General features: G+C 42.8%; 1 protein-coding gene across 2 annotated transcripts in view; it reads right to left on the reverse strand.

Moving 5' to 3' along the window:
• The window catches only part of LOC118392253 (chemokine-like protein TAFA-5), a 178,561-nt gene that overhangs the window by 10,480 nt on the left and 140,805 nt on the right, over positions 1-27,276 (reverse strand). For both annotated transcript variants that reach the window (XM_035784042.2, XM_035784043.1), the window contains exon 3: positions 8,010-8,137. In XM_035784042.2, the coding sequence (XP_035639935.1) occupies positions 8,010-8,137 (128 nt within the window). The remainder of the gene's footprint in view (positions 1-8,009; positions 8,138-27,276) is intronic.

Raw genomic sequence — 27,276 nt, forward strand, 5'->3', positions numbered from 1 at the left:
GCCCACAAAGTGGTAAATAAAAGTATACCTCTTCCTGGTCTTGTGGAGGACACGGTAGTAGCCTATCAGAGCATCAGATAGGTCGACACCCCCCATGCTGGCATTGTAGTCCTTCACAGAAATGGGGACATTGTTCCTTTTTCACCCTCCTTGAGACATGGTTGTTATTGAATGCCTTATGCTGTGTGGTGAGCATGAATAACTCCCTAGTGTCCTTCAATTTCACAAAATGCAGCTTGTTAGTCCTGATCCAACATATGGTCCCTCTCTTTGCTGTCTTCGTCATCTCGTTTATCTTGTTATTGGGGAAACCAATTATGTTAGGACGAATGGTGCCATAAGCCCCTATTTTCTTTTTCAAGAGATATTTGAAAAGTAGATGTAGAACAATCAGACTAGGTGATTGACATTGCAGGTGGGGGTGAGGACCTTGACTGGCGGGGGTGCTTGCTGGGGGGGGGCTCTCAAACATCATCATCTGCATCCTCCACTCTGTGGTGAATAAAAATGTCATGAAAATAATTTACTTAGAGATCTAAAAGTGGATCCAATCCTTCTAGGAAGCAATCTTTGTCTGCTGAGTCAATCCTCCTTGTACAAATCGCTCCCCTGATCCGAGTCCGACCAGTATTTTATTCAAAGTTTCTATGTTCATTTATTCATTGCTGCCTTCTTTTTAGCTTCCTGTTCGATATTCTTAGTTTTCACCCCCTTTAGAAGCCATCTTTAATGCTAAAACAATGACATTACAGTGATGAAATCTGTTCTCAATGTAATGTAGTGTGCTAGGTGAGTCTCGTCTCTGAGCCAGGTAAAAATAGTTGCCATTACACATAAAAGTTATTGGCCTTGCTTTGTCCAATGCAGGTCAACTACATATCCCTGGAAAACTTATCTTATTGGCTACAATAGTGTCAAGCTGCCATAGTAGCCAATCCCCTGTGTAATGGATGCCTGTAAGCAGGCAACATCATACTTTTGATGCGCAAAGATATAGTCACTCCTTTAAAATTGTTCATAAATATTATCCTGCCAACCACCATATGAAGAAGTTTAGGGAAAACATAAACTCACATTGTACCTTTTGTAATGACCACCCAAAAACTGTGTTGCATCTTTTTTGGCATTGTATTCATGTAAGGGAACCGTGGCAAGACATCAGTAGATGTATAATTTATTAAGATTTCACACTATTGTGGAAAGATGTACTGCTTGCATTCTTTACCTACGATAGAAAGACGCTGAAACAATTTTGTGTAATTCATTTCAATAGTCTTTAGGCCAAATTTCAATGTACATTTACAAACAACACCACATTTTCTTACCATACCAAAATAAATTGAACTAAATTAGGACAAATAAATACCCTACTAACAAAAAAATTATAAGTGTATGTATGTCCCTTAAGGTCCATGTGTAATGTGATATTGTACCCCCTAGCCCAATTGTCCTTTGTATATTATTTATATATACACTTGTGTTCCCACATGTGTACTTCCTGTATTGGTTTGATGTTAATAATATATATATAAATAAAAGTCTCTCCGTGGGTATTCGATGTTGCCATTAAGTCATACATCATCAGATAACATTGCCAATAGGCTGGATTTCTTCCTACCAATTTAAAGATTAATTTCATACCCCGCATGTAGCTATAGCTCAAACACAGCCTTATCGAAGCTTACCTTGTAAGATGTTTGCTGTTCGGTGAAAACGTTGGGTAAAATAAATATTTTTATTCTCGGGGCTGGTGGTCAATAACGGTAGGTTACAGGCAGACAAATAAGACATCCTCATGGTCTGTGGGGTCCCGGCTTTCGGTGTGTATCATTTTATTCCGTGTTTATTTCGCTTATGCTTCAAGACGCTAAACGGAATGTAGGTAGAAGCCACCTTGAAATTAGGTCATCGGCTCGACCTGCGCTTATACATTCGTATGCCCATATATGGTAATAAATCACACCAAAGATTTTAAGGCACATATCAATAGCCAAGATACTCAGCTTTCCGCAGACACGCTTCTACTGATTCTATTACCCGACTGAATTTAATACAACAATCTAATGGGGAGGCTAAATAAAGGTAAAAAATAAAACAAAAAAAGTGATTCTGACTGTAAAAGGTGCTGCATGGTCAATCCGACTTCTGCATTGGCCGTGCAGCATTTCTGCTCATACGGCCTCTGCAGAAGTCTGGGTATTCATACTTTTTGCGCTTTGCAGTGGCGAGCGCAGAGCTGTTGTGAAGGAAATTGTCAAAGAAGTGAGTTTGTGTTTATACAGGACTTCCCGCCTACACCTAACGTCAACCAATCATGTCAATTGTGTCACACCCTCTATATGGAGCCTCCAACCACATACTCAAATGAACCATACATTGGCTTTAAGTCGCTCTGGATAAGAGCGTCTGTTAAATGACTGATATGTAATGTCTACAGTATGCAATGATATAAGAGGTTTGTGGGGCTCAACTTGCGATGTTGAGCAAGAGAGAGACTCGATAATGAACTGCATCAATTGGATTTAATTTTAGATTTAATTTAATTTTGAAAATGCTACCTGGATCTGAGACACTGCGTCAGCGTGACTCAGCGCATCTCTTCAGGAGAAGGATTAAACAAGTTTGAGTTAGCTGATGACTTAAATATGACACATACATTAATGATGTGTCCTATGCTGGTCAGAGGTCACAAATTGCGGGTGGAGGGGTCCAATTGGGGAGAGAATGCTGCGTAACGAATGTGCCCAAATTAACAATATTTCATTACAAATGAGTGGAAGGCAGGGTGGAGGCAGGAGAGTTTGCAACACTGGGAGAGAGGGAAGCGACGGTGGGTGTGTGCACTGTAAAACTTTCCCCTGTAAATTACAGCATTATACTTGCAGCAGATATGCCAGCTAGAGGAATTAATTAATAAATGAAATTCATTGAGGGAAGACAGGGTTTGTATTTTACAGTATTTTACTGTAACTGCATGGGATTGGTGCAAGCATGTTGGCTGCTAGGTAATGTGTTTTCATATTACAGAATATCAAATATATACACACAGTATGTAAAATATGTATGAATAACTTGCACTTCTAGAGGCCTTAACAAAGGCTTCCAAATTGCAGTGACTACAGAGCAAAACAGACCAAGGAAATAGAAAATACTCAACCGTTGAAGGTTTGCAGCTTGCTGCCATTTCCAATCTGTCCCCTACACACATTTAGTTGTTAGTGTACTACTTACTACCACGTATTAGTTAAATTGTACAACACTCTCACTCATGGGTGTAACAAATGTAGCCTCTTACAAGGCATGCTTCAAAATATGTTAATGACGAAGAAACAACAATACCATTCATCAACTAGTGGTCATAAGGTTTTTCGTGATCCAAAAATAAGGTCCACTGTAAACCCCATTTTTAACTCAAATACTTCTAGTAAGTAGTACTCAAAGTCAATGAAATTACTACTTAAATGGCTTATGTGTAACTGACTCAAAACTAAATGAAAATTCACAGAACTACATTTTTGAAAGATATGATAACAAATGAACTTTTTTCACAGCATGCTTTAAAGCAGGAAGATATTTTTGGAATTGTTTTTAATATTTGTGTTTTATCATGCACATTGAGTGATTGATTGATTCAATGTTACGCTACACAAAGATAAATAATTGTTTTCTAAATGAATCCAATCATTGAACTTTTGCACCCCTTACTGAAATGGTTGTTCCAGTTTAAAACCTGTTCAAGATAGGGTGCAGTATTTCCACTTTGGATGAATTGCGTGCTCATAGTGAACTGCATCAAAACCTATCCTAAATTGCTAATATATGCATGTTATTATTAATATTGGATAGAAAACACTCTGAAGTTTCTAAAACCGTTTGAATTATGTCTGTGAGTATAACAGAACTATAACAGACAATCTTCCAAACGAAGATTTGGAATCCCAAAAGTTTTGAAATCCTTAAAGTTGGGGCAACTTTGACGTCATCGCCCCCTCCCTTCCCAACAAGTTATGGATCTGGAAACACTTCCTACGTCTTCCAGTAGATGTCCTCATTCAGTAGAAAGTGTAATGGAGCATTTGCTGTTAACTTTGACCTAATGGGAAGGAAAGTAGTTGGTGTCGCAAAAGGATGCGATTTTGTTGAGGCGCGTTTGCCTTTGAGTGCTTCGGCTGTTCCAATCAGCCCCAGATGAAAACGAATGATCCAGTTGGAATGCTATTGGATATATATGATTATATCATCCTGAAGATTGATTCTGCACTTAGTTTGACCAGTTTCTTCGACCTGTAATATGTCATTTGGAAGTTTTGATGCAAAGTTATCCTGGACCAGAAGTAATTTTTTGGGCATTTGAGCTGAAAGTGGTAGCAAATGCTGCTACTTGGACACTAGAATTGAACATTATGAAACAAAACGATTTATTGTTGAACTAGGACTCCTTGCACTACATTCTGATGAAAGATCAAAGGTAAGGGAATATTTATGTTGTAATTTTGTATTTCTGTTGACTCCAACATGGCAGGGAAATATTGTTACGTCTGAGCGCCGTCTCAGATTATTGCAATGTTAGGCTTTTTCCATAACGTAAGAACCAGTGTATCTTTAATTATATGTAGAACATGTATCTTTAGTCAAAGTTTATGATGATTATTTCTGTTATCTGGCGTAGCTTTCTATAATTCCTCCGGATATTTTGGAGGATTTTCTGAACATGGCGTCAATGTAAACCGAGATTTATGGATATAAAATGCATATTATCAAACAAAACATAAATGTACTGTGTAACATGTCATATGACTGTCATCTGATGAAGATTTTCAAGAGGATAGTGATTGATTTCTTTTTAAATCCTGCTTTTGTGATTTTTATCTTTTGCTGGAAAAAATGGCTACGTTTTTTCTTTGGTTTGGTGGTGGTCTAACATAAATATATTTTGTGTTTTCGGCGTAAAACATTTTAAAATTCTGACACGCTGGGTAGATGAACAAGGTGTTTATCGTTCATTTGAGGAATTGGACTTGTTAATGTGTGGAGGTTAAATATTTCTAAATAATATTTTTGCATTCCCTGCGCCATCTTTTCAGCTGAACGGGGGGGTGGAGAGGTTCCTGTAGGGGAACCCATCACCTCAAGAAGTTTAAATAGCTTAGGTAGCTTCCTCCCACTGTTCTTAACCCTGGCAGTCATTATGAATACAAATTGCAATTTTATCTGTCGGATTACCGACAGTGGGTAGATTCCGATGGAAATGACACATCTATTTGCAACCCAGCATAATGTGATTTAGAGTTAGTGTTGCAAAATTCTGGTAAATTTTCCAGAAATCCTGGTTGGAAGATTATGGTTTGTGGAATTTTGCAACCCTACTTGCAGGCCTGACATGACCTGTAAACTATGACTTTTTCAGGCCACTGTATAAGGCCTTATGGTATATGTAATTAATCATATTTGCCAAAGAACTCACTTGACAAAGACCACAGGAATGAAAACGAACAAATTCAGCAACAATGTCTCTGTCACTAACAAATAAAGTGATTTATTCATTAATATTATTTTATTTAAAAATGATTTAAGTAGGTAAGTCAGTTAAGAACAAATCCTTATTTACAATGATGCCCGACCTGGGCCAAACCCTCCCCTAACCTGGACGATGCTGAGCCAATTGTGCGCTGGCCTATGGGTGGTAACTCTACAATTCATTCGAAAAGGCAAGGCACACTGGGAAATTATTGGAGGTGTGACTTAGTGGGGGCGTTAACCTCTTGCTCCTACGCAGGCGTCCCATCTAGACATCTGGAAATGCAAATGCGCTACGCTAAATGCTAATAGCACTCGTTAAAACTCAAACGTTCATTAAAATACACATGCAGGGTATTGAATTAAAGCTACACTCGTTGTGAATCCAGGCAACAAGTCAGATTTTTAAAATGCTTTCCGTGAAAGCATGAGAAGCTATTATCTGATAGCATGTAACACCCCAAAAGACCCGCAGGGGACGTAAGCAAAATAATTAGCATAGTCGGCGCTACACAAAACGCAAAATAAAATATAAAACATTCATTACCTTTGACCATTTTCTTTGTTGGCACTCCTTCTTTGTCCCATAAACACTATTGGGTCTTTTTTTCGATTAAATCGGTCCATATATAGCCTAGATATCGATCTATGAAGACTGTGTGATCAACAAAAAAAATTGCGTTTTATAACGTAACGTCATTTTTTTAAATGAAAAAAGTTGACGATAAACTTTCACAAAACACTTCGAAATACTTTTGTAATGCAACTTTAGGTATTAGTAAACGTTAATAAGCGATCAAATTGATCACGAGGCGATGTATATTCTATAGCTGTACGTCTGGAAATAATGTCCGGGTAAATCTCAACCAAAATATCCGGTCGGAGACCTGAAGAAATGGGCTGTCTCTTCTTCGTTTGACCAAGAAACAAATCGTAGGCAAATAACAAGACTGTTGACATCGTGTGGAAGCTGTAGGTATTGCAACCTCGGCCCCATTTAATGTGGTTCACCTTTATCAATCGGTTGAAGCTGCGCATGGATATATTTTTCCATTTTCAGTGATCAGATTTTCCTGCACTTTTCGATGAAACGCACATTCTGTTATAGTCACAGCCGTGATTTAACCAGTTTTATAAAGGTCTGAGTGTTTTCTATCCACACATACTAATCATATGCATATACTATATTCCTGGCATGAGAAGCAGAGTGCTGAAATGTTGCGCGATTTTTAACAGAATGTTCGAAAAAGTAGGGGGTAGGAGTAACAGGTTAAATTGACGTTTACCTTTAAAAAAAATGCATTTGTATTACTCATATGAAAGTAGTATTGCTCACTTCAGTTATTTAAATTTCTTAATTTAATGTTTATAGGTAATTGGTTTCCTAAAATGTTTGAGTAGCCAGAACTTCTCCAGTTTTACTGTGTAGGGTACTGTATTCTGTGGGGTGGAATTCCAGTACCATTTAAATACACAACTTCTTTAAGGTAATTTACTGTTAAATCCAAGTTTCATTGGAATTGACTGTGTAATTGACCAGTTACGCCTAATATCACCCAGAGTGCATTGCGATTTACGGCAATTTACTGGAAATAATTAAAACAGTACATTGCTGTTAGTTGTATAATACTGTAAAAACAACTATATTTTTTAACATTGCCGCATAGAAAAAAAACCATTGCGCCTGTATTATGGGTCATATCTTTTGAACTGTTTGGGCTAGAAACAAGCTGTTTTCTCTGTAGTAATGGTGCAAACATAATGGTTACGAATATGTGTGTTTATTCACTATGGCACTGAGAGGCTGTGGTACAGCAAAGCCTAAACATTACAACAATTATTATTTTTCAGCATTTTACCCATAATGCAGTGCAATCTAGAGCATCAATTCTGTAAAACACAAGGTATTTTACTGTAATTTTACATTGTTTTACTGTTGAAATTACATAAAGTCTTACAGTGTGTGCGTGAGTGAAGCGAGGGAGGGAGGCTATTTTTCTCCCCAAAATGCATGCCGTGAAGACTCCATCTGCTCCAGTCATTGGGTTTAAGAGGGAACCTTAATTCAAACTAATTGCGAGCGATGAACAGGTAAACAAACCACTGTGTTGTTGGGGAGAAGTAGGAGGGAGCGGAGAAGCGTTTTAAGTACGCTTGCTTAGTTGTACGTGGATGGGGTTGGATTCATTAATATGAGCGTTCTGCTGTCTGCTGCCAGCTAGTGTAGCTAATTCTGGGATGGAACTGTGGAACTGTCGGGATCTAAACTGAATTGGGAGCCAAGTCATAGCTTGTGGTGTGGTTAGTGAGTGAGTGAGAAAAGGTTCACACTGGGTTGAGGCTACACATTGGTGGTTGATGGAATTAGAATGACTACAATTTACATACCTATTCAAGTTAACATTCTGGTCATTCTAATTCCAAGGAGTTACCCCCACAATGTGCTTTCAAACATAGTGAGAAAGAATATACATTCTGTAAATAAAACTCACTGTAGTGGTTTTGACTCTGCCACCTGGTTGTGTACAAGTCCATCCAGATTTATTGATTAACAGGTCACAGCCCTCATCTTCCAAACATGGGACCATCTCACACCACTGTTTCGTCCGAACGATACTAGCTGCGGAGTGAGAGAGGGAGGGAGGGAGAGAGGATGATAGAAAGGGAGAAATAGAGAAAAATGGTTAACCTCATTCGGAAGGGTCAAAACACAGTCTCAGTTTTTAAAACAATAAGCAGGTATTTATATTATTTTCAGATGCTATTTTGGTTCTATAAACTCAATTGATTGAGGCACTACAAATAGTATCCTTCTGGATATATGGCAAGATCATATTAACTATTAAATAGTTAGCACACAGAGCCAGAGTACGATCAAATATTCTGCGTTACTGAAATCCGCCTGACTCGCTCACCCTACAGATGTATGATCTTAATTGTATCAATCTGTGACATGAAAACTTTCCTGCAGTGTATTTGAAGTTAAAAAAAGGTTTCTGAAGTTTGTAATTTCAACGTTGAAATTTCAGACCTGATTTTCTCTTACGACAAATTGATCAACCCCTACAAAAATGTTCATAAATTATAATCCACATAATAATTAACATTTCTTGTTGCTGCAGGATTATCTTCTGCTTCATCAAACTGGCTCAAATGAAGATCCTACTTCTGTACATCCAAAATAGTATCACTAATCTTTCTTTTTCTACATCAGCCTTGTCTGGGCTTGTCAAAGTTTGTGATGACGCACTTCTGAAACATGTTCATGGGCATCCTTATCCAGCTTGACTGTGGACTAATCAACAGATAGAGTATGGACTAATAATAAACACTTCTTCTGAAACCAACCAAACTGTCTGTCTAATCACAGAGCATTGTATTTGAGGTAGGCTCTTTGGTGTAGGGACTTCATATACAAAAGTCTAATTTTAAAAAGAAGGACACACTAATCCCAGCCCTGCACACCTTCAGACAAATGGCACCCTCAACTGGCCTTCAGAGAGAGAAAGAGTTAGGGAGAGGGAAAAAGGGAGATAGACATCTATAAGAGGGAGAGATTTATTTTCCATCTGTAAATGAGCTTGTGAAGCAATGGGAGACAAACAAAACACAGAGGGTGAATTGTTACACTGAAATATATTGCCATATTCTGTCATGGCACCTATGATATTCAGATCTAGTAACAAACCATATGCAAGAAAGATACATAATATGTTTTGATCCATACACAGCAAATTGGCCAGTGTTATCTAGTGTTAATTTTTCAGTTGAATAATTCTCGTGTTGATTCAAATGTTAAATGAACACGCAGTGGTATAAAAGAACCCCAGTATTGGTGTTAATAACCTGCTAATAACCAGTGTTGAGTGTGAGAGTGTGATTGTGTCAGTTTTACTCTGTGGAGAGTAAAATATTGTTTCCATTATATCCAATAATGTTGGATTCTAGCTTGAAATACACTTATTCATGTTGCCATACTAGAACTTATTGATTACTTTACATGCATAATTAATGTATATATTGGGGTCAATGGAGGGTAATAAATCAATTAAATGTATTATTTTGACTGAATCTCCAACTAAAATTATAGTGTAGAAATGTTATGCTCTTAGTGTAACCTTTATTTAACTAGGCAAGTCAGAACTAGGCAATAAGAACAAATTCTTATTTACAAGGACAACCTACTCCTTCCTCCCCCGTCAGGGAATTGAACCCCGGTCCCTGCGCACAACACGGATATTCTTACGCTCTTTAACTAGCCCAGTACTGTGTAGCCTACTCCCGACCGTCACGTTGTACAGTGCCATATTTTCCGTTCCATCCTAATGGAAACCCAGAGGGTTTTTTGTTTTTCTTGGAATATAAACACCATAATATTAATCAAATTAATCCCAAACTCTGAAAGTAATTGGAAAGGTAGATACAAATTATTTGTGACACTGTGGTTACAATAAAGAATGTAAACAATATGTAAACAAGATGCCGTGTTTTTATTTACAGTAGTGATGGACAGCTGGTGACATTTTGAAAACAGGTTTTCAAAAATGTGTAGCCCGATTAGCAGGACAATAGACTCTTTATAGCCTGGCTACTGTAGGTGTGAACATCCCGTGTGAACATCCCCCTACCTGCAATGTATTCATTGTGTAAGTACTCTGAAACAGCAGTAAAACAGCAGTACACTATTTCTTCATGAGCATCTTTATACTTTCTTTAATAAAATAACTAGAAAAATACATTCAAAATGCAGACGGTTATTTAAACTACATTTTAGTTGCACTTCCACGGGTAAAAAAAACTTGCTGAGATGATCAGTGTATTTGTTGCATTGTAGTATCATCAATTTCTCTAGCCAAAACGTCATAATGGCCTCAAAAGTTTGGACACACCTACTCATGCAGGGTTTTCTTTATTTTTACTATTTTCTACATTGTAGAATACATCGCAACTATGAAATAACACATATGGAATCAGTTAAGAACAAATTCTTATTTACAAAGACAGCCTACTCCTTCCTCCCCATCAGGGAATTGAAGCCCGGTCTCCTGTGTGCCTGCACGACATGGGGATTATTTAGCTAAATGTTTTCTGTTCCATCCTAATGGAAACCCAGAGGGTTTTTCCTTTTTCTTGGAATAGAAACCATAATAATAATCAAATGAATTAAGAAACATTTCTTAAAATCATTCCCATATACAATGTTCTTACAATTTCTTTTTAATTTTTTTTTTTGCCTCACACAGGAAGCGGCGCAGGTCCTAATCCAGGCACTTGTCATCTCCCGTCTGGATTACTGCAACTCGCTGTTGGCTGGGCTCCCTGCCTGTGCCATTAAACCCCTACAACTCATCCAGAACGCCGCAGCCCGTCTGGTGTTCAACCTTCCCAAGTTCTCTCACGTCACCCCGCTCCTCCGCTCTCTCCACTGGCTTCCAGTTGAAGCTCGCATCCGCTACAAGACCATGGTGCTTGCCTACGGAGCTGTGAGGGGAACGGCACCTCAGTACCTCCAGGCTCTGATCAGGCCCTACACCCAAACAAGGGCACTGCGTTCATCCACCTCTGGCCTGCTCGCCTCCCTACCACTGAGGAAGTACAGTTCCCGCTCAGCCCAGTCAAAACTGTTCGCTGCTCTGGCTCCCCAATGGTGGAACACACTCCCTCACGACGCCAGGACAGCGGAGTCAATCACCACCTTCCGGAGACACCTGAAACCCCACCTCTTTAAGGAATACCTAGGATAGGATAAAGTAATCCTTCTCACCCCCCCCCCTTAAAAGATTTAGATGCACTATTGTAAAGTGGCTGTTCCACTGGATGTCATAAGGTGAATGCACCAATTTGTAAGTCGCTCTGGATAAGAGCGTCTGCTAAATGACTTAAATGTAAATGTAATGTAATTCTCTAGTACAGCCACTAATTGAAGGCTATCAAATGCTTCTCAAAGATGCCCTCTGGTGGTCAAAGTAGCACTAACGAGCATCGGTGCTAGTTAGTGCTACTTTGGTACCGTGGTTGGCGCTTAAATAACGTGCTATAGAATTCTGCGGGACCAGCAAGCTGTGCTGCAGTATGCTGCAACTTTTAAAGGACAAACCACTGTATGCTCCAAAAGCTTATTTCTCTCAAATGTTGTGCACAAATTGGTTTATATCCCTGTTAGTGAGCATTTCTCCTTTGCCAAGATAATCCATCCAACTGAAAAGTGTTGCATATCAGGAAGATGATTAAATAGCATGATCATTACACAGGCGCACCTTGTGCTGGGGACAAAAAGGGGGATGTTTAGGAGTATTTTCTTCTGTAATAAAGCCCTTTTGTGGGGCCCACCCATGGTGCCCACCCATTGCAGCACCTTGACCAAGTCATGTAATTTCCTAATATGAACTGTGACTCAGTAAAGAAAATGAAATTGTTACATGTTGCGTTTATATTTTTGTTCAGTATACAATTAAAATATTGCCCTATTCCTCTATGGCAAAGATATGTCTCCCCTTTCATCAGTGTCTGGTGTTAGCTAGTTGCTTGCTAGCTAGGTTATCAGCCAGCATGGAACAAAAAGGGGGAGGGTGGTTCAAAACTCTGACGCAGTTGTCAAGTGAACACATCTGTCAGTGCTGCTGTGAAGAGCATCACAAGTGACATGCCAAATGGGGGATATAAACACTGCTCAAAAAAATAAAGGAAACACTTAAACAACACAATGTAACTCCAAGTCAATCACACTTCTGTGTCTGTCAGCGTAGTGTCCAGAGCATGGAGGCGCTACCAGGAGACAGGCCAGTACATCAGGAGACGTGGAGGAGGCCGTAGGAGGGCAACAACCCAGCAGCAGGACCGCTACCTCCGCCTTTGTGCAAGGAGGAGCAGGAGGAGCACTGCCAGAGCCCTGCAAAATGACCTCCAGCAGGCCACAAATGTGCATGTGTCTGCTCAAACGGTCAGAAACAGACTCCATGAGGGTGGTATGAGGGCCCGACGTCCACAGGTGGGGGTTGTGCTTACAGCCCAACACCGTGCAGGACGTTTGGCATTTGCCAGAGAACACCAAGATTGGCAAATTCGCCACTGGCGCCCTGTGCTCTTCACAGATGAAAGCAGGATCACACTGAGCACATGTGACAGACGTGACAGAGTCTGGAGACGCCCTGGAGAATGTTCTGCTGCCTGCAACATCCTCCAGCATGACCGGTTTGGCGGTGGGTCAGTCATGGTGTGGGGTGGCATTTCTTTGGGGGGCCGCACAGCCCTCCATGTGCTCGCCAGAGGTAGCCTGACTGCCATTAGGTACCGAGATGAGATCCTCAGACCCCTTGTGAGACCATATGTTGGTGCGGTTGGCCCTGGGTTCCTCCTAATGCAAGACAATGCTAGACCTAATGTGGCTGGAGTGTGTCAGCAGTTCCTGCAAGAGGAAGGCATTGATGCTGTGGACTGACCCGCCCGTTCCCCAGACCTGAATCCAATTGAGCACATCTGGGACATCATGTCTCGCTCCATCCACCAACGCCACGTTGCACCACAGACTGTCCAGGAGTTGGCGGATGCTTTAGTCCAGGTCTTGTAGGAGATCCCTCAGGAGACCATCCCCCAACTCATCAGGAGCATGGCCAGGCGTTGTAGGGAGGTCATACAGGCACGTGGAGGCCATACACACTACTGAGCCTCATTTTGACTTGTTTTAAGGACATTACATCAAAGTTGGATCAGCCTGTAGTGTGGTTTTCCACTTTAATTTTGAGTGTGACTCCAAATCCAGACCTCTATGGTTTGATACATTTGATTTCCATTGATAATTGTTGTGTGATTTTGTTGTCAGCACATTCAACTTTGTAAAGAAAAAAGTATTTAATAAGAATATTTCATTCATTCAGATGTAGGATGTGTTATTTTATTGTTCCCTTTATTTTTTTGAGCATTGTATATATATATTAGAGAGAGAATTGATGCAATTTCAATGTTGCTTATCACCAAATTTGCTTGAGATGATTTTACTGCAACACTGCTCACTGCATCCAAGTTGCTTGACATAGGCTTTTCAAAAAGCTGTCAGTCAAGGCGAGCTCATGAATATAAGCTCTCTGCCCACTCAGAATGTATTTTGAAACATCCTGGTAGTTAGTCATTAGAGAAAAAGTACTTTTCAGAATAACTGTTCAGTGTTGCTTTAAGTTAACACTGGAGAATTTGGTGTGTGCCTATAACTCACTGAGATCATAGATCATAGAAGCAGTTCCCTCCTACTCATGAGACTAGATTAAACAAATGTATTCTAAAAAAACATGTTCTGTGAAGCTTTATAATGATGAATGTCATTCTAAGAATAAACATAGCAAAACACTGATGATTCTCATTGCCACATTCTGCATTCGATTTAATATTTTTTTTAACTTCTGAAATGTTCCTTTGTAATAAGCTAATTGTATAAACACAAAGAACACTTGAACACAGCTCAACAATCAACTCAGGAGTGTCGTAACATAACACGCCTTCAGACAAAAGGCCTAATCAGTCCTAAAGTTGGATCTAATCGAGAAATGTAGAGCAACAGTAATCAAGGCTCAATGGGATCTGCTTTAGGCCTGTTTTCACATTGCGTCGTGTCACTTTCACTCCCTGTGCTGTGGTTGTTCACACAATGACCACACAAGAGCAATCAATTTATGCCCCAGGACAGGCTTCTCTTGCTTCACATTCACATCCATGCACACTCGCTCGCATGCACAAGAATACACACACATGCACACACACACACACACACACTCACATGCACATGCACATTCCCTTTCAAATCAAATTGTATTTGTCACATGCCCCCGAATACAACAGTTGTAGACCTTACAGTGAAATGCTTACTTACAAGCCCAACTTTTTAGGGATAGCCCTCTTTTTTTCAATTTTCGCCTAAAATGACAAACCAAACTTAACTGCCTGGAGTCAGGCCCTGAAGGAAGGATATGCATGTTCTTGGTACCATTTGAAAGAAAACACTTTGAAGTTTGTGGAAATGTGAATTGAATGTAGGAGAATATAACAATAGATCTGGTAGAAGAAAATACAAAGAAAAAAAACAACCGTTATTTCTACTACCGTCTTTGATATGCAAGAGAAAGCCATCACTCTGGTTGTAATTCCGATAGTGTCCACAGATGGCAGCAGTGTGTGTGCAAAGTTTCAGACGGATAACTTGAAGTATGAGCGAACTACATGACATTTAGTGTAAAGTCACCCAGGTACATTTGGGCAAATCGTGAAGGAGACATTTGCATTCTTATTAAATTTTTCTGCAAGAATATCATAAAATCTGTATACTTGGACTTTGATTTAGCTTTTCCAGTATTAGCAGCCATTATATAAAATCAACATTTGCATAACTTCATAACTCTGAATATTCTTATAATTCTTGTCCAAAAGGAAAAGGCATGCAGTCACACAAGGTTAGTAGCTACATTTTATGACAGATACAGGGTTTCCAGACATTCCCGTAAAGCCCAGCTAATTGGCTATCTAGCTAGCTTTGTTTGGCCCCGATTGGTGCTTATTTGACAAAGTCAGAGTCGTTCAAGTGAAGACCGCCCGCGTCCCAAATGTCAACCAATTCCCTATACATTGCACTACTTTTGATCAGAGCACTATGGAAAAGGGTGCCATTTGTGACACGGTCATGGTAATATTGTAGGTCCTTCTCGGTTGTTTGGAAGGCTCACAATGATTGTGATAGCCTGTAAGCCCCAATGAATAATCCAATCTAGGATACAACGAGATGAAGGGGCCCTGCTCCGCTAACATTCGACCATGGGATTAAATTACAAGGCACAACTCTACACATGGTTTATCTCATTTCGTACACAACTAACACACCACCTGCAAGCATGCACACACACAGGCACAACACACACCACACACCACTAGCAGCTCAATGAGCCATCTGACAACATTTGAATCAGATTCACCCTCCATCTGTAACACCCTCCACATGTCTTGATGCCATTCATTCTACTCTCTGTCTCCTGGCATTCCTGTTACACTATCTTTCCTTCTTTCTGTCTATAAAATCAAGTCTAATTTTATTGGTCACATACACATGGTTAGCAGATGTTAATGCGAGTGTAGCGAAATGCTTGTTCTTCTAGTTCCGACAGTGCAGTAATATCTAACAAGTAATCTAACAATTCCCCAACAACTACCTAATACACACAAATCAAATGTGGTGAATGAGAATATTTACATATCGTATATGGATGAGCAATGGCCGAGCGACATAGGAAAGGTGCAATAGATGGTATAAAATACAGTACATACATTTGATATGAGTAATGTAACATATGTAAACATGATTAAAGTGGCATTATTTAAAGTGGCATTGTTTAAAGTGACTAGTGATCCATTTATTAAAGTGTCCAGTGATTGGGTCTCAATGTAGGCAGCAGCCTCTCTGAGTTAGTGATTGTTATTTAACAGTCTGATGGCCTCGAAGCTGTTTTTCTATCTCTCGGTCCCAGCTTTGAGGCACCTGTATTGACCTCGCGTTCTGGATGATAGTGGTGAGAACAGGCAGTGGCTCAGGTGGTTGTTGTCCTTAATGATCTTTTTGGCCTTCCTGTGACATCGGGTGCTGTAGGTGTCATAGGATGGCAGGTAGTTTGCCGTAGCAGGCGGATACAGTCCAACAGGATGCTCTCGATTGTGCACCTTTAAAAGTTGGTCAAGATTGTTGTGTGACAAGCCAAATTTCTTCAGCCTCCTGAGGTTGAAGAGGCACTGTTTGCACCTTCTTCACCACACTGTCTGTGTGGGTGGACCATTTCAGTTTGTCTGTGATGTGTACACCCAGGAACTTAAAACTTACTGCCTTCTCCACTGCTGTCCCTTCGATGTGGACTACCAGCAGTATTGGCCTATAAAGTATACCATGTAACCAGGGCAAGCCGTGTTATGAAATAAAAACACTCCTCCCTTCCCAGCCCAGTCCAGTAGATGTAATTTGATTGAGGAAAGGTATCTGTGGGTGAGTTCATGTGGCGGTGATAAACGGAGGAATAACATCATTACACCCACGGTGGGACACTATCTCAGTGAAATGGTACATCACACTCATGTCAACAAGCCAAAGAGGTCTGAGGTGATAAATCCTGGCTAACAGAGAGAAGAGCTGATGCTCTGGCTGGCAGGAAGGAGAGAGGTAGGACATGGAAATGCTCATCTACCAAAGCCTGGGATAGGATGGGGATGGATACAGCAGGAGTCTCTGTACTGATGCTAGATCTGCTCACATGATTATAGCTCGGAACCATCTTTTATAGCTGATAGGGCCAGAATCAGCAGTTAAAGTCTACATCTGGAGTGCTGCTGATGGTGTACCACCAAAAGTAATGTTTCAAGATGTAATGGCTCTCTCTGTCTTTCTGTTATCTGTGTCTTTCTACATCATACACAAACACTGACTGGGGCGGCAGGGTAGCCTAGTGGTTAGAGCGTTGGACTAGTAACCGGAAGGTTGTGAGTTCAAACCCCTGAGCTGACAAGGTACAAATCTGTCGTTCTGCCCCTGAACAGGCAGTTAACCCACTGTTCCCAGGCCGTCATTGAAAATAAGAATTTGTTCTTAACTGACTTGCCTGGTTAAATAAAGGTACAAATAAATAAATACACACATCTCTTAGTTGTCCCCTTTTCTGAATCCATGCCCATTCCTCACCCTCAGTCCCCAGTCCTGACCTTCTGCCTACCAGCTGTTCTCCCACATTAGCATTGTCAGCAGGCCCCTGCTCAGCAATGACAGCTCAAAGACCATTTTAAGTAAATGTAGTGTGTCTAAATTTCACAGTCATTTACAAACACGTTGGGCCCTATTGCCAGTCCCCACTCCTTTCCTATGGGCTAAACGGCTAAACTTGTGTGTGTGACAACTTAGGATCTTAATTAATATTTTATTATTATTGATATCAAGGATATGAAATACTGTAAGGGAATACTGTAAATACTGTAAGGGAATACTAATAATAATAATAAGGGAATACTGTAAAATGCAGGCTATTGCATACAGTTTGATCGTCAGATCTACTCACAAGATCATGATTTTCATCCTCGACCATGAGATGTAAGGGTTCTGACGTAGAAGCCAAGGGAGGCCGAGGATGAAAATCACAGACTGGGTACCCGAAAGCCAGAGGTCCTGCTTCCCTGTCCTTTGTGGTTCCACGTCGGTTGAGAGTCCCGTGGTTTCCCTTCAGCCCAACATCCCGGAGGTATACGGAGGTATATTTCCAAAACCTGCGCCATCTGTCTCCCTCCTCATCACCCCTGGGACTGAACCATTGACCTGCTTGCAGGCTCTGCGCCTCCACGCAGACGCATCTAACCTCTGTTGGTGACTGAAACGCAGGCCATGGAGGAGTACATCCATGAGGCGCTCCAACAAGTTTTCATTCGCATGTCCACTTCACTTGCGTCAGCAGGTGTCTTCCACTTCTCTTACGCCCATGTATTGATTACAGAGGACTCAATAAAATCACCACCAAGTACCGTTACCCTCTCCCATTGGTGCCGGCAGCCATTGAATAGCTCCATGGGGCCTGGTTCTTTACCAAATTGGACCTGCGGAGTGCATACAATCTCATCCCCTTCCAGGAGGAGGATGAATGGAAGACAGCTTATAGCACGATGTCTGGTTACTACGAATACTTGGTGATGCCATGTAGCTTAGCCAATGCTTCGTCAACGAGGTGTTCCGGGACATGCTTGGATGCCAGGTAGTCATATATCGACGACATCCTGGTCTACTCGGCTACCTTGGTCTACACATCACTCACGTCTGAGTAGTCCTGGCTAACCACCTGTTTGTCAAGGCTGAGAAGTGCCAGTTTCATCAGGAGGCTGTTTCCTTCCTTGGCTACCAAATCAGCCCGCAAGGAGTGAAGATGGACGTCAAGAAGGTAGATGCGGTCAGGTCATGGCCAGTCCCAACCACCATAAAGGGGTTACAATGGTTTTTGGGGTTTGTCAACTTCTACCGCCGTTTCATCATGAACTTCAGCTCCGTCGCCGCTCCTCAAGCATGGTCCCCATAGGTTGGAGTTCAGCAGCTGGTGAGGTCTTCCGCCTACTGAAGGGACATTTCACCTCCATTGCTTAAACACACAGATAACCTTTTTATTTATTTTTATTTTACCTTTATTTAACTAGGCAAGTCAGTTAAGAACAAATTATTATTTTCAATGGCGGCCTAGTAACAGTGGGTTAACTGCCTGTTCAGGGGCAGAACGACAGATTTGTACCTTGTCAGCTCAGGGGTTTGAACTTGCAACCTTCCGGTTACTAGACCAACGCTCTAACCACTAGGCTACCCTGCCGCCCCGGCAGGTGGAGGTGGATGCATCAGAGGTGGGCGTGGGGGCAGTTCTGTCTTAACAACAAGGTAATCCACAGAAATTGTATCTGTGTGCGTATTACTCTAAGAAACTGTCCCTTGCAGAGAGGAATTACGACGTCGGTGACCAAGAGCTCCTGGCGGTGAAATTGACATTAGAGGAGTGGAGACACTGGCTGGAGGGCACCAAGGACTCATTCACCATCCTTATCGACCATCGGAACCTGGAGTACATACGGACAGAGAGGAGGCTGATTCTGCACCAAGCAAGGTGGGCCCTGTTCTTTATAAGATTTGACTTCACGCCGAGCTATCACCCAGTTTCAAAGAACACCAAAGCCGATGTCTTGTCCCGTCTTTACGATTCGGTAGAGGTTCCTGTCCAGGATGCACCCATAATCTCTTCCTCTCGAGTGGTCTGGGACGTAGGGCAGGCGGAGTGGGAGGTCTGCCAGGCTCTAGATAGGGAGCCCACACCCACTACCTGCCCTCCTGAGCACATCTACGTTCCCACAGGGATAAGGGATTGGCTGCTGACCTGGGCGCACACAGCTGTCGTCACTGGACATCCAGGTATTTCTCGCTCTACCCAATCTATCTCCGAGAAGTATTGTTAGCCTACCTTGGTGCAGGACATTTGTCGCTACGTCAACTCCTATTCCATATGTGGTCAGACCAAATCCCCCCGGCACGCTCCAGCCAGGAAACCCTTTCCCCTTCTCCTACCTCAGCGTCCCTGGTCTCATCTGGTCTCGTCGTCCCTGGTCTCATCTGGTCTCATCTTGAGTGGTTCAGGCACGCAGAAGAATTGTGGCGCAAGGCTCACGTGAGACTCCAGCGCGCCGTCCACTGTCAGAAGGAGTAGGCAGACCGCCACTGTCGTGAAACTCCCGTGTTCTATCCTGGGGATCGTGTCTGGCTCTCTACCGAGAACCTCCCACTCCACCTGCCCTGCAAGAAGCTGAGAGCCGGTTTGTGGGGCTGTTCAATGTTCTCTGTAGGGTCAACAAGGTGACATATAGGTTACAGCTTCCCAGTGACTACTCTATCTCCCCTTCTTTTCATGTCTCTCTTCTCAGGCCGGTGGTTCCTGGTCCCCTGGCTGATGCTGTCCCCTACGACACACCTCAGCCCCCCTTGGTAGTCGAGGGAGCTCCCACCTATGCCGTCAGATCCCTACTGGACTCCCAACGTCGTGGGGTCAGCTCCAGTACCTGTTGGACTGGGAGGGGTACGGCCCAGAGGAGCGGTGTTGGTTCCGGTGGAGGACATTCTGGATCCCAACATCTTCCGTGATTTCCATCTTCACCCCTGCTTCTCTTCCTCGGGGCCTCTGGTTGGCGTCGTCCTGCGACTGGAGCTTACCACCTGCACCTGCTTCGACTCCCAGCATCTACGTTACAATGATGTAAATGTACTATAGATGTTACTATAGGTTTCATTTCAAGCCTTTGGAATATTTGTACAATGTAGCATACCACTGTGTTTTTGTAGGTGCCATATTTGTGCATAATTGGCTTTTTTTTTACATGCCAATGTTCTTGGTGTCTGCCAGTGCCCACGGCATATGCCTGTGTGTGTGTGTGTGTGTGTGTGTGTGTGTGTGTGTGTGTGTGTGTGTGTGTGTGTGTGTGTGTGTGTGTGTGTGTGTGTGTGTGTGTGTGTGTGTGTGTGTGTGTGTGTGTGTGTGTGTGTGTGTGTGTGTGTGTGTGTGTGTGTGTGTGTGTGTGTGTTCTCTGAGCCATCAGGCACACTGGGGGAAGTATGTGGAGCGGGATGGGAGGTCTTCAGTGATATCGTTCACTTGCAGATGTGCTCTGACATTTCCTCCATCCAAACACACACGCACAAACATAGCCTGGAGAAGCAGTAAGCCAGAGGAGGAAATGTCAACCTGAACAGGAGTCTTCGCCGATGGAGATAATTTAATAATAACTCAGGTCTGCTGGGACCTCTGTCAGTACATCTGCACCAGACAGACACCAAGGCCCAGTCGGCTGCTCCTTCCCAAACGTTGAAACATTTTGCTATTCTGCTTTTTTTATTTTCTATATCAAGCCATTATGTGAAATGCGTTGTACATACTTTACATGATCAGAAGAAAATAGAATAATATATACAGTACCAGTCAAAAGTTTGGACACTCAAGGGTTTTTGATTTGTTTAACACAATTTGGTTACTACATGATTCCATATGTGTTATTTCATAGTTGTGATGTCTTCACTATTATTCTACAATGAAGAAAATAGTAAAAATATAGAAAAACCCTGGACTGAGTAGGTGTGTCCAAACTTTTGACAGGTACTATAAATATATAGAATGTAAGTTATTGGTAGTCCTCGGAGTTTCCCCTGGTCAGGTTCATATGTAGCCATGTACTGTTGAGAGATTGCTGTATAATATGGCCCGGGAAAAGGTCCGGGAAAACTACTGGACCTAGTCATTAGCTATCCTTGAATTATAATTCCTATGAGAGGACACACAGGCAGAAACAACAAGATAGCATACCAGTACACTTAGCAATAATGAAAAGCACACAGAACACGTAGTGCTACATGATGTTCCTGTTCACACTCAGACTCCCAGATGTGTCAGCTCGATGTTTAACTTGTTAATGAAGAATGTATAAAGCTGGGCTAAACCAATGGCCCCTCAGGACACAACACATAACACTTAATCCCCCATCTCTCTCTCTTGCTCTCTCTCTCTCTCTTCTACTTCTCTGTGGGTGCCTCTCTCTGTCTTTCTATCGCTTTCTGTCGCTCCCTCCTTCCCTCCCTTTCTACCCCCTCCCTCTCTCTGTCTCTCTCTCCTCTCTCGTGTGAATCAGGCAATTTAGCCTCTATTGACCTCTCCATACCAAACAAATCCACTCTAAATTATGCATAACCTTTGCTTGGCAGATTTCCCACATAACCAGTGTTTATTCCCTATTCTCACCACATAATACACAAAGACTGCTGAACACTAAACAGTGTATTTCTTCAAGATATGAGATTTATAATAATAATAATAATAATATATGCCATTTAGCTGACGCTTTTATCCAAAGCGACTTACAGTCATGTGTGCATACATTCTACGTATGGGTGGTCCCGGGAATCGAACCCACTACCCTGGCGTTACAAGCGCCATGCTCTACCAACTGAGCCACAGAAGGACCAGATTTCTAACCTTCACATCCTCTCTCTCAATATTCAACCGTGTACCATGAAAGGGACAGTGATGTTTGCTTTGTACAGTATGACATATAAAATAAAATGTTATTAGTCACATACACATGGTTAGCAGATGTTATTGAGATTGTAGGGAAATGCTTATGCTTCTAGATCCGGCATTATCTAACAGGTAATATCTAAAAATTCCACAACAAAACCTAATAGCTAACAAATTCCACAACAAAACCAAATACACACAATATAGTAAAGGAATGGGATAAGAACATATAAGTATAAAATATATGGATGAGCAGTGACAGAGCGGCAAAGATGCAATAGATAAAGAATAGATAGTGAAGGATACAGTCTACATTATGTACTGTACATATGAGATGAGTAATGCGAGATATGTAAACATTCTTAAAGTGGCATTATTAAAGTGACTAGTGTTCCATTTATTAAAGTGAACAATGATATCAAGTCTGTAGGTAGGCAGCTACCTCTCTGTGTTAGTGGAGGGTGTTTAACAATCGGATGGCCTTGAGATAGAAGCTGTTTTTCAATCGCTCTGTCCCAGCTTTGATACTGACCTCGCCTTCTGGATGGAAGCGGGGTGAACAGGCAGTGGCTTGGATGGTAATGGTCCTTGATGATATTTTTTTCCTTCCTGTGACATCGGGTGTTGCAGGTGTCCTAGAGGGCAGGTAGTTTGCACCCGGTGATGACCTGTGCAGACTGCACCACCACCTTGCGGTTGTGGACGGTGTAGTTTCCGTACCAGGCGGTGATACAGCCTGACAGGATGCTCTCGATTGGCACCTGTAACAGTTAGTGAGGGTTTTTGGTGTCAAGCCATATTATGTCAGCCTCCTGAGGTTGAAGAGGTACTGGTATGCCTTCTTCACTATCCTGTCTGTGTGTGTGGACCATTTCAGTTTGTCTGTGATATGAACACAGAGGAACTTAAAACGTTCCACCTTCTCCACTGCTGTCCTGTCAATGTGGATAGGGGGGTGCTCCCTTTGCTCTTTCCTCAAGTCCACGATCATCTCTTTTGTTTTTCTGACATTGAGTGAGAGGTTATTTTCCTGACACCACACTCCAGGGGCCCTCACGTCCTCCCTTTAGGCTGTCTTGTCGTTGTTGGTAATCAACAACACTGTTGTGTTGTCTGCAAACTTGATGATTGAGTTGGAGGCGTGCATGGCCACGCAGTCGTGGGTGAATAGGGAGTACAGGAGGGAGCTGAGAAAGCACCCTTGTGCCCAGTGTTAAGGATCAGTAGAGTGGAGATGTTGTTTCCTACCTTCACCACCTATGGGAGGCCTGTTAGGAAGTCCAGGACCTAGTTGCACAGGGCAGGGTCGAGACCCAGGGTTTCAAGCTTAATGATGAGTTTGGAAGGTACTATGGTGTTGAATGCTGAGCTGTAGTCAATGAACAGCATTCTTACATAGGTATTCCTATTGTCAAGATGGGATAGGGCAGTGTGCAGTGTGATGGTGATTACATCGTCTGTGGACCTATTGGGGCGGTAAGCAAATTGTAGTGGGTCTAGGGTGACAGGTAGGGTGGAGGTGATCCTTGACTAGTCTCTCAAATCACTAGTGATGGGGGGGAATTACTACAGCTACATATCGCAATATTATTTGTGGAAGATATTCTATAGAGTAATATATACTCTGAACAAAAATCTAAATGTAACATGAAACAATTTCAAAGATTTTACTGAGTTACAGTTCATATAAGGAAATGAGTGAATTGAAATGAATAAATTAATCCCTAGTCTCTGGATTTCACATGGCTGGGAATACAGATATACATCTTGTTGGTCACAGATACCTTTAAAAAAGCAGTGGTGTGGATCAGAAAACCAGCCAGTATCTGGTGTGACCTCCATTTGCCTGATCCAGCGTGACACATCTTCTTGCATAGAGTTGATCAGGCTGTTCATTGTGGCTTAAACTAACGGATTTTGATGGGGAATTTTTTATTATATTACTTAGATTGGGGGTCGACTCTAGGGGGTTAAGGTTAAGTTTAAGGTTAGGGTTAAATTTAGGCATTAACTCCTAAAGCTTAAGGTGAGGTATTCACTCTGAATGGTTAAGGTAAGGGTTAAGGTTTGGAGTAGGCTTAAAACAAAATTATATCTCTGGTTTTAAACATGCAAACTTTGGCACATGCTTGTACCCAGTCACCATCCCTGCCGACAACAATGTATCAATGTATCAAAACCCGGTACTTCCGGGTTGGAGCGAGCGGTCGCATCGCACTTCGCTCCGCAGGTTGTATAACTTTTTCATTACATTTCATTATAGTACAACGGTTGATTTGTCTAATCTTAGCAATTTCTTCTTAGCTAGCTACATAGCCGTCCTTGTATCAGAGATAATTGCATAATTATCGTATTTCGTCGCCCTAACGTAGCCTTCACTGCTATTCGCCCAGCAGCTAGCATACGCTAGCAAACGCTAGCAAACGCCCACAGATTAGCATCACTGTAGTATATAGTGCTATTCACTCAACTGAACGACTTGATTAGTTTAGTGTTAGCTAGCTACATAGCTGTCTTTGTTTCCAAGATAATTGTGTAGTTTAGAGTGTGTAGTCTTGGAGTGATTATCTTAATTTACCGAGGATCGCTAGCCAGCTATTTGTCGTCCTTAACGTAGGAGACTCTGCTAGCTAGCCAACAGCTAACAGCTAACAGCTAGCCAACGTCTACTGAATAGTATTCAACAACCCGGTCGCATTCACAGGTAGTATCACATTTTCATTTCATTTCATTACAGTTCAACGGTTTGATTTGTTTGATCGTAGATAGCTACATAGCTAGCTACATAGCCGTCCTTGTATCAAAGATAATTGTGTAGTCTAGAGCGATTTTCTAGGTTAGCTAGCCAGCTATTGTCGTTCTTTTAACGCAACGTAACGTAAACAACACTGCTAGCTAGCCAGCTAGCCCCCGAATAGTAGCACTGTAGAAACTATTACACTCAACGGAACGACTTGATTAGTGTAGTGTCAACAACGCAGCTACTGCCAGCTAGCCTACTTCAGCAGTACTGTATCATTTTAATCATTTTAGTCAATAAGATTCTTGCTACGTAAGCTTAACTTTCTGAACATTCGAGACGTGTAGTCCACTTGTCATTCAATCTCCTTGCATTAGCGTAGCCTCTTCTGTAGCCTGTCAACTATGTGTCTGTCTATCCCTGTTCTCTCCTCTCTGCACAGACCATACAAACGCTCCACACCGCGTGGCCGCGGCCACCTAATCTGGTGGTCCCAGCGCGTACGACCCACGTGGAGTTCCAGGTCTCCGGTAGCCTCTGGAACTGCCGATCTGCGGCCAACAAGGCAGAGTTCATCTCAGCCTATGCCTCCCTCCAGTCCCTCGACTTCTTGGCACTGACGGAAACATGGATCACCACAGATAACACTGCTACTCCTACTGCTCTCTCCTCGTCCGCCCACGTGTTCTCACCCCGAGAGCTTCTGGTCAGCGGGGTGGTGGCACCGGGATCCTCATCTCTCCCAAGTGGTCTTTCTCTCTTTCTCCCCTTACCCATCTGTCTATCGCCTCCTTTGAATTCCATGCTGTCACAGTTACCAGCCCTTTCAAGCTTAACATCCTTATCATTTATCGCCCTCCAGGTTCCCTTGGAGAGTTCATCAATGAGCTTGATGCCTTGATAAGCTCCTTTCCTGAGGACGGCTCACCTCTCACAGTTCTGGGCGACTTTAACCTCCCCACGTCTACCTTTGACTCATTCCTCTCTGCCTCCTTCTTTCCACTCCTCTCCTCTTTTGACCTCACCCTCTCACCTTCCCCCCCTACTCACAAGGCAGGCAATACGCTTGACCTCATCTTTACTAGATGCTGTTCTTCCACTAACCTCATTGCAACTCCCCTCCAAGTCTCCGACCACTACCTTGTATCCTTTCCCCTCTCGCTCTCATCCAACACTTCCCAAGCTGCCCCTACTCGGATGGTATCGCGCCGTCCCAACCTTCGCTCTCTCTCCCCCGCTACTCTCTCCTCTTCCATCCTATCATCTCTTCCCTCTGCTCAAACCTTCTCCAACCTATCTCCTGATTCTGCCTCCTCAACCCTCCTCTCCTCCCTTTCTGCATCCTTTGACTCTCTATGTCCCCTATCCTCCAGGCCGGCTCGGTCCTCCCCTCCCGCTCCGTGGCTCGACGACTCATTGCGAGCTCACAGAACAGGGCTCCGGGCAGCCGAGCGGAAATGGAGGAAAACTCGCCTCCCTGCGGACCTGGCATCCTTTCACTCCCTCCTTTCTACATTTTCCTCCTCTGTCTCTGCTGCTAAAGCCACTTTCTACCATTCTAAATTCCAAGCATCTGCCTCTAACCCTAGGAAGCTCTTTGCCACCTTCTCCTCCCTCCTGAATCCTCCCCCTCCTCCCTCTCTGCAGATGACTTCGTCAACCATTTTGAAAAGAAGGTCGACGACATCCGATCCTCGTTTGCTAAGTCAAACGACACCGCTGGTTCTGCTCACACTGCCCTACCCTATGCTCTGACCTCTTTCTCCCCTCTCTCTCCAGATGAAATCTCGCGTCTTGTGACGGCCGGCCGCCCAACAACCTGCCCGCTTGACCCTATCCCCTCCTCTCTTCTCCAGACCATTTCCGGAGACCTTCTCCCTTACCTCACCTCGCTCATCAACTCATCCCTGACCGCTGGCTACGTCCCTTCCGTCTTCAAGAGAGCGAGAGTTGCACCCCTTCTGAAAAAACCTACACTCGATCCCTCCGACGTCAACAACTACAGACCAGTATCCCTTCTCTCTTTTCTCTCCAAAACTCTTGAGCGTGCCGTCCTTGGCCAGCTCTACCGCTATCTCTCTCAGAATGACCTTCTTGATCCAAATCAGTCAGGTTTCAAGACTAGTCATTCAACTGAAACTGCTCTTCTCTGTATCACGGAGGCGCTCCGCACTGCTAAAGCTAACTCTCTCTCCTCTGCTCTCATCCTTCTAGACCTATCGGCTGCCTTCGATACTGTGAACCATCAGATCCTCCTCTCCACCCTCTCCGAGTTGGGCATCTCCGGCGCGGCCCACGCTTGGATTGCGTCCTACCTGACAGGTCGCTCCTACCAGGTGGCGTGGCGAGAATCTGTCTCCTCACCACGCGCTCTCACCACTGGTGTCCCCCAGGGCTCTGTTCTAGGCCCTCTCTTATTCTCGCTATACACCA

This window comes from Oncorhynchus keta, chromosome 13 (genome assembly GCF_023373465.1).
Source record: "Oncorhynchus keta strain PuntledgeMale-10-30-2019 chromosome 13, Oket_V2, whole genome shotgun sequence".
NCBI lineage: Eukaryota > Metazoa > Chordata > Actinopteri > Salmoniformes > Salmonidae > Oncorhynchus > Oncorhynchus keta.